The 8,861-nt window shown below is 36.5% G+C and overlaps 1 protein-coding gene across 1 annotated transcript; it reads left to right on the top strand.

The window, feature by feature from the left end:
- The first annotated feature begins 253 nt into the window (after positions 1 to 253).
- Positions 254 to 4,464, top strand: LOC118044959 (serine/threonine protein phosphatase 2A 57 kDa regulatory subunit B' beta isoform-like). Its single transcript, XM_073405465.1, is given in 2 exon segments — positions 254 to 1,820; positions 3,841 to 4,464. Coding segments are annotated over 2 exon segments (1,479 nt in total). The 5' UTR covers positions 254 to 665; the 3' UTR covers positions 4,165 to 4,464.
- The last annotated feature ends 4,397 nt before the right edge of the window (positions 4,465 to 8,861 follow it).

The following is an 8,861-nucleotide window of genomic DNA, read 5'->3' as shown; positions in this document are numbered from 1 at the left end:
TTTCTTTTCGGACGTCACTTTAGCCAATTCTTGGCTTAGAAGCCACGTGTATAGGAACTAACTACACTGTCTTGTCTCTCTCTGCTCTTTAATTTTTTCCTTCTTAATAAAAGGTAAGTACAAAAAAAAAAAAAAGAGTTTAGTTAATTAACTAAAAAGAATAAAGATAAAGGCGTTTACTTTTTATTAATTAGTTTTCGAAAATCTGTAATAGAAGCCGTTTATGCAATAATTTTTTTTCTTCTTCTTTTATTTTATTTCCCTCGTTTGGCCCTTTTCCCTAATTATCCTCTACTGTCTCCAAAGTTCTCTTTCTTGAGGTATCTCTCTGTCTCGCTGTCTCTATCGGATTAAGCACCGCCATCCGATAACCTGACCAGCATTTTACCGATCGGTTCAAATGATTCCTCATCTCGTTTCCCCTCCGGTCAAATATCTCAACGGTTTGGTTCTCAATCGGGTACACTTCATTTTAAATCCCTAGCTCAGATCCAATCAATTAATTAATATATTTTTTATTATTTTCTTAATGATTTTGAATAACTGGATCAAACATTTATTCCCTGTATACTGATCCATCAAAACTCTCAACCACCTCCACCTAAATTGATAATCAATCGCAAGATTTTCTTAGGATTAGGGTTTGTTGTAATTTGAATTGAGAAATGTTGAGGAAAATCATGAAAGGAGGGCATCGTAAGCCCTCCAAATCGGACGGTAATGATTTTGGCTTCGGGGCTCCCCGAAACTCCGGCTCTGGTCCTGCAAACAATGTGGTTGTTAACCATTCGTCACGGGCTGCCCCTGGACCACCAAGCCCACACACTGGGTCGGCAATTGCTGCTCCTCCGCCAATGAACACAGTGGAGCCTCTCCCTTTGTTCCGGGATGTGCCGGTTTCAGAACGTCAGAACCTCTTCTTACGGAAACTCTAGGTATGCTGCTTCCAATTTGACTTTACTGATACCTTAAAATCGGTCCGAGAGAAGGAAATCAAGAGGCAAACTTTATTGGAACTTGTGGATTTTATTCAATCTGGCTCTGGAAAGATTACGGACAATTGTCAAGAGGAAATGATAAAAATGGTTTCAGCGAATATATTCCAGTGCTTGCCTCCGGCATCACATGAGAATACAGGGCAAGTATCCGCTGATCCTGAAGAGGAGGAGCCTTATTTGGAACCATCTTGGCCTCATTTGCAGCTTGTCTACGAGCTTCTCTTAAGATATGTTGTGGCGTCGGATACAGATACCAAGGTTGCCAAGAGGTATATCGATCATTCGTTTGTGTTGAAATTGCTTGATTTGTTTGATTCTGAGGACCCAAGAGAGAGGGAGTATTTAAAAACTATTCTTCATAGGATTTATGGCAAGTTCATGGTGCATCGCCCATTTATTAGGAAGGCTATAAATAATATTTTCTATCGGTTTGTTTATGAGACTGAGAGGCACAATGGGATTGGGGAATTGTTGGAGATTCTAGGGAGCATTATAAATGGGTTTGCACTGCCGATGAAGGAGGAACACAAGTTGTTCCTTGTAAGGGCGCTTATACCGTTGCATAAACCAAAGCCGATATCTGTGTACCACCAGCAGCTGTCTTATTGTATCACTCAATTTGTTGAAAAGGATTACAAGCTGGCTGATACGGTTATTAGGGGTTTGTTGAGGTATTGGCCAGTGACTAACTGTCAAAAGGAAGTTCTCTTCCTTGGAGAACTTGAAGAAGTGCTGGAGGCAACACAGTCTGCAGAGTTTCAGCGCTCTATGGTCCCTCTTTTCAGACAGATTGCTCGATGCCTTACCAGCTCCCATTTTCAGGTCTGTGATTGTTTCAACTTGCTAAGCTCATAATCTTTATATGTCAGAAATTTGGATAAGTCAGTACCAAGAGTACCTTGGACGTGTTTCCAGATGATAAATGTGCATTTGTCGCTAAGAGAGCAACACATTGGTTGTTTGAGACTGATGGTTGTTGATGATGTCTCATTTGCTTGTTCAGTGTGTATGATGTACTCGTATTCTTTATTTTTCCCTTTATTTCTGTCTGCATGTAGAATCCCTCTCCTTACTACATTTCACTCTTGCACTACACATAATATTTTGCCTTGTCATTCATAACATTTGCTGGTATTTGGTGAATTGGTATTCTACTCAGATTTACTGGTGATCCACTTTGTTGGCCACTCCCCTTCTCTGTAGGAACTTGATCACAGATTAGTTATTTCTTACTATACTTTTATCTCGACAGAGAGATGTTTAATGTTAGTAATGTTATTTACATTCCATTTGAAAGGAGAAATCAGGAGCTTTTACCATTTATTTTCCAAGGGAAACTTTCTGCTTTGTTTTATCTAATGGTTGTGATATTCTTTGGTTGTGTGTTCTTCTTACTGCCCATGAATTAATTGTAACTATTCTAAATACCAGTCGCCTTTCATGATCACATGGAGACTAAAGGATATATATATATATATATATTTCAAATAGAAAGGTTTGTTGGTTAATGTTATTATTAAATGTTACCCTTGGGTTGCTGTTGTTATTCTGTTTCTTCCGAACTTATTTGGCAGCTTCTGTCTCTCTGCTCATTCAAGATGACAATTTTTTTTATCATTTTAATCTTCCCTGACACTTTCAACTTATGCATGTTTCACAAAGTTCCATTGAACAGAATGCAGCATGATTAATTTTGGAGTGGAATTTATGTTGTGAAATATAAGATTGAAGGCTAATTCTGTTGTAAGGTCATCAGCTGCAGCTTTTAAGTTTTTATTCATCCATCTCTGCACTGGACCTTTGGTGCGTTTCAGAAATCTGAGTTGAAAAATTCCTTATCATTTATTTTCTTTGCAGTGAGTGTTGCTCAATGGTTATGACAATTGCCCATTCTGTTTATTCTTGCTTACAAGATTTACACCTTCAATCTGCTAGTCATGATTAATGAAAGTGAAAACCAAAACTATTTTCTTTTTGAAGCTGCTATCTACCCACTATCAACTTTCTATTTCATTTTTTGATGAAAGCCTTTCTTTTTTTACAAATTTTAAATCAATTCTAGTATTCCCCAAGAATTTGCTTCAAGTTATGAGTTATTGCTTCATCATAATTGTACTTTAATATCCTGTGTGTTCAAGATATATTTTTCTCAGGGATTAATTCTTCGTGATTGTTATCAATGGTAGTTGTTAATTTATAGCATATGGTGTTTCCTTTATGGAAGCATGGGGTTTCTTCTAAGTTTCCTTGGATATACTGTTTCTTCTCTGTCCAAAGCCACTTTTGTTTTTGTTGTGTTCCCTGTCAGAATTTGCTTTTAGCAACAAAAAAAAAAAAAAAAAAACCTTGCCAAAATTTGGTATGCTTCATTTCCAAGTTACGCACATTGGATCTGATATTCAAAGCATTGTTTTGGATGTTGCATATTAGTGATGAAATCGTTCACGTGGATTCTTAAAGCTTCCAAATATTTAGAAGGGGATGACTGCAAATGCTGAGGCTGAGCAGTAATGCATTCTTGTATGCAGCTGCTGCAAAATGGTGTTGGTGGTTGAGAACCATTTAGTTAGTTTCCTTTTCTTTTAAGTGCAAAATCAAAGTTTTTGATGTTATGGTGAATGCATGAGACTAAAACTTGACATTCATTTGGTCAAGGATCCTTTAATTTGTACTGAGATTGACCTTGTCGCTATAAGTTTTGTTCTTTTCTATTTGGCTTGCCTTCTTTCTTTTTTCAGTTGGCCTTCAGGAATTGTTGAGAAACCTTTCAGATAAAATTACTCCACACATATACTTGGCATGGTTTTGTAGTTACATTTGAATACGAAATTTCTGTTGGCAGGTTGCTGAACGAGCTCTGTTTTTGTGGAATAATGAGCACATTGTGAGTTTAACCGCCCAAAACCGAAGTGTTGTATTACCAATCATTTTTGAGGCATTGGAAAAGAATATCCACGGTCACTGGAACCAGGCAGTTCATGGGCTGACTGTTCACGTTCGGAAAATGTTCTTGGAAATGGATACCGAGTTGTTTGAAGAGTGTCAGAGGCAGCATGCAGAGAAAAAATCCAGGGCCAGAGATGTGGAAGAGCAGCGAGAATTGACATGGAAGAGACTGGCCGATGTGGCAGCACAGAGAGGGGGTGAGGATATGATCACTGTTTAACTGATTTCTCAGGGTTAGACGGTCATGGTCCATACGAAAAATGGATGGATGGTAGACAAGGGAAGTGCTCGAGGATATCCCCATTTTTGGGTGCAATTCTTTTTCCATTTTTTTTATCTCAATCCAATCATTAAAGATGTCAGAAAAAGCAACCATAGTGTTGTAATTTAAAATCTATGGAATATGTTAGTAATATGCTGCACATGAAGAATGATTTGTGAGCATCTCTTTTGTTCTTTTTTTCCCCCATTTTATGGAAGAATCTCTTTGCCCCAAAAGGTAGTGAATCATTTTTTTTCAGGTGATGGTCTCGTCGGTTGCTAGTATTTGATGAGAATTTTATTTGCTTAGGTGAACGCCTCACTTTTTGATGACAAGATGCAGGAATTACTGCACCAAATACTAATAATACATGCTACTGGTTATATTGCTTGGTGGCATTATGAAAAAATATCTGTCTTCCTTCAGTAGTTTTCGGTTTTATCGTTCTATTTCGTTGTGTTCAACCTGTGACGTTTAGTAACAGCAATTGTTTATTTATTTATTTTTCTTGGTACTTTTAAATGTAAGGGACACATGACCTTAAAATTAACTATAATAATCTGATAGGCATGGTGAAATCACTATTCACCGTATCTTTCCTTACCCGTGAATAGCTATGGTGATTATTTTTTTCCTGTCCTTGTATTTTTTTCAATTACATTCTTATAGGCTAAAATTGATCACCAATTAAAGCAAATTTATTGAGAAAGGGCATGATTAAAAGACAGAATCAAAGTGAAATAGGTGAAGAAAAGGGTTGTTCCAAACTTAGGGCAAAAAGTTTAGTTTGGTCCTCAAACTTTTTCAAATTATAAACTTTTGGTCCTCAAAATTTACAAAATTTAAATTTGGTCCAAATTTTTTCCCCTAGTGATTAGTACTTAAAAGTGAGTTTTTATCAAGGTTTTATATCATTATTTTGCACTTGAAGTATCAATAAATCCTTAACTAAAGCATGTTTTATAATAATATACCTAATAATATAAGATTTCTTTAATTTATGGTAAATATTCATCTTAAATGCATGCCTATCACATAAATGAAAGGATTGATTGATGAGTTTAAGTATTGAAATTGAAAGGACAAAGAGAGGGTCAAACTTAGAAAAGAGATATTGGTGCAGTTCAAACTGGAACACTGTTAGGTAATTGGATCATATCTAGAGCTGTAGATCTCAGATTTAGGTCTGCTTTATATAGATGAAAAGGTAAGACATAGGCCTATAACTTTTATATGGAGTATAAGATTTAAAAAGGTTATTTTCAAGTCTAATTTATAACAACAACGAAAAAGTTTGAATATGTTCCTGCAACCCAGAAACCTAGTTTTAAAGAAGAGTAAAAGTTGTCGGATTTGATAGAATGGAGAAAGTCTTAGAGGCCTCTTAGAAATCGTTCATTACTCTTAAGCCTCAGAGAACTTTTGCAATTTGTGGAATCCACTCCACTTCGAGTAAGAACAAGGAATAACAAAATTAAAGAAGACTTCATTAACAAGAGATGTCCAATCCACCTCCTATAATGCACATATTAGATTTTGATAATTATCAACAACATAAATTATAACAATACATGTGCGCGCTGATTATTTTTCATGTTTGATTTAGGGTTTTTAATTATTGAAAAAAAAAACTAGATGAAAAGATAGAAAAAAGCGAAAAATTATGATGTATTATTTATGAGGTTAATTTTATCGTCTCATTAAATTTAAAAATTTTATTTAATCAATGATGTCAAGTTTAATTTATAAAAAAACAGAGTGAAAGTGAAAAAAATATGAAATAATAGAAGGCTAACTGTAATTTTTTCTATTATTGCTTTTTGGTCCTTGTTAGATCCATAATACGTTATACATTCCAAACTTCAAACAGCTGAATAAACCAATCCATGTCTGCACATTCAAGCATACACACCATCTTCTACATGCATTTAAATGTATCATACAATTAAGTTGCTCCACTTCAGAAAGCACGACAAAAGGCCATAGGGTACGGCCATTTAAGGGCTTTCCGGTGGTCCATTTTGATTATTTGTATAGCCACCGAATGATTGCCTCGGAATGCTATGATGATTAGTTACATCAGGCTCACCACTGCTATCTGCCGAATTTTCCTTCACTGCGACCTTCTCATTTTCCTTGCTTGATATCTGATCACCCAACAATTTGTTATCTTCAACAGCCAACATCTTTCTACTCGCAGCAGAAGTCATGTCAGCCATCACAAGTAGCAAGATGTACATCAAGAACTTGGACTTCATGGTGTTGAAGTTTCTTTATCACTACAGTTTTTAGCTTTTGCAAGTGGTTTTATGGTTATGAAGAAGATGCATTCATGGCTACTTATAGAAGGGGGGGAGGATAGGGGAGAGTGGCTGTGGGTGGAAAGCTTAGAAAAATCTGATTGTGGGCTTTCCATTAAGGTCAGATCGTAAGTTAGTTAATTCAAACAAGGAGCTATAGGTAGTGCTATGATTAATCAGTGCTTCATATTGTGATTTATGCTAGTGATATTTCACTAAGAGCAATACATAGTGGTGCACTTCCCTCGTGTCTCCAAATGGGAAAGATCCACCTTACCAACGAAGGGGCCACTTGAAAATCATTACCAGTAGATAAATATAGAAAGAAGCATTAATTTCATCAGAAGATGTTGGAAGAAAAGAGACTGGTAATATAATAATAGCTTAAGTTAAGATTATCAACTATATATGAAATAGGCCTACCGACATCAACTATTGAGTTGCATATTATATTTGTCCACATTGAAGCCAGCAGTACAGTTCTATTCTCAGCAATGCATGCAACAAATATACATCCTCAGCATCAACAGTAACGGAGCTGGCATTTGTTAACTTCTGGTGCAAGCCACAGTAAAGGAGCTGGCATCTGTTAAAGCTGTTGGGAGTTAGTTACAACTGTTAGGAGTTAGTTTAAAAACAGTTATACGAGTTTGTTATTTCTGTTAAATTAACTGTTGCTTAGTCTGTTAAGCATTTTTGTCTATATATACAGTGTAATAGACAGTAATTGAATTGATCAAGTAATCAAAGCGAAATATTCAGCTTCAATCTTCTCAATCTCAGTTTTCTATATGGTATCAGAGCATTTTCTCTGAATTTTTTCCGCATCTTCAAAGTCTCTTTATCTTCCTCTTTCTCTTTTCTGCATTCTCTGTTTTTCCCTACAATGGCAGTCAACACCAGTCCTCCATCAGAAATGGATTCTTCCAATCCCTTCTTTTTGCATCATGGTGACAGTCCTGGCGCCATGATCGTCTCAAAACTTCTCAATGGTGAAAACTACAATTCATGGAAGAGGGCGATGATGATGGCTTTAACAGCCAAGAACAAACTCAGCTTTGTCAATGGCACTTTGCCTAAACCATCTGATCCCTATGATGCTCAAGGATTAGCGTGGACTCGTTGCAACAACATGGTCCTCTCATGGCTACTCAACTCTGTCTCAACAGAGATTGCTAACAGTATCATCTACATTGATGATGCTTCTGAGATATGGAATGACCTTCAGGATCGGTTTTCTCAGCACAATGGACCACAGATCTTTCAGCTCCAGAAATCCATCTCATGTTTATCACAAGAAAACAATTCTGTAAGTTCATATTTTACTACTATGAAAGGACTATGGGATGAATTAGGAAATCATCAGCCAATCCCTTGCTGCACATGTGGCGCTTTGAAAACTATCTTGTCTTATCATCATCAACAACAAGTTTATCAGTTCTTGATGGGATTAAATGAAAGTTATTCACATGTTAGGGGTCAAATTCTGCTAATTGATCAGCTACCTTCAATCAATAAGGTTTTCTCACTTGTCATCCAAGAAGAGAGGCAACGTATGATTTCTTCATCAAGCCTCTCATTCAATCAGAACACTACTGCCTTACTTACAAAGACCTTGTCTCCAACTCGCTTTGCTGGTAACAAATCTTTTCATATTCAAAAAGATAGACCTATATGCTCTCACTGTGGGATTTCTGGTCATACTGTTGAGAAATGTTATAGAATTCACGGCTTTCCACCTGGTTATAAATTTAACAGAGGCAAGAATGCACCTCCTAGTGCTAACCAAGTTTCTAGCAGCAATACCCCTCAGCTTCCTATTACTTATGAGCAATGTCAGCAGCTCCTTAACATGTTCAAGCCATCCATCTCAGAACATGACTCATCTGTCAATCAAGTTTCCTCGTCTGTGGTATCATCTGAACCCAGAGAATCAGAGGTGCACATGCAAGGTGAAAGTATAACAAGTGCAGGTGGTTCTTCACTACAATTCAATAATCTACATTTCACACATTCTGTCTTTGCATCATCTTTGCCTTTAACTTCACAGGATTCCATCACAAACTCTACCAAAACCTCTTGGATCATTGATACTGGTGCTACAGATCACATGATCTGTTCTGTGCAATTATTTTCAAGTATTACTTCTGTCATTTCCAAATCTGTGAAACTGCCTAATGGTCAATATGCATCTGTCACTCACATTGGCACAATTAAAATTTCAGACTCTCTCATTCTAACAGATGTACTTTGCATCCCTTCCTTTTCCTTCAACTTAATATCTGTTAGCAAATTGATTAAGAATCTCCATTGTTGTGTCATCTTCTTATCACAATTTTGTTTTGTTCAGCACCT

The sequence above is a fragment of the Populus alba genome, chromosome 16, assembly GCF_005239225.2.
Source record: "Populus alba chromosome 16, ASM523922v2, whole genome shotgun sequence".
NCBI lineage: Eukaryota > Viridiplantae > Streptophyta > Magnoliopsida > Malpighiales > Salicaceae > Populus > Populus alba.
The sequence above is the reverse complement of the archived record's forward strand: the minus strand, read 5'-3'. Positions and strand labels throughout refer to the sequence as shown.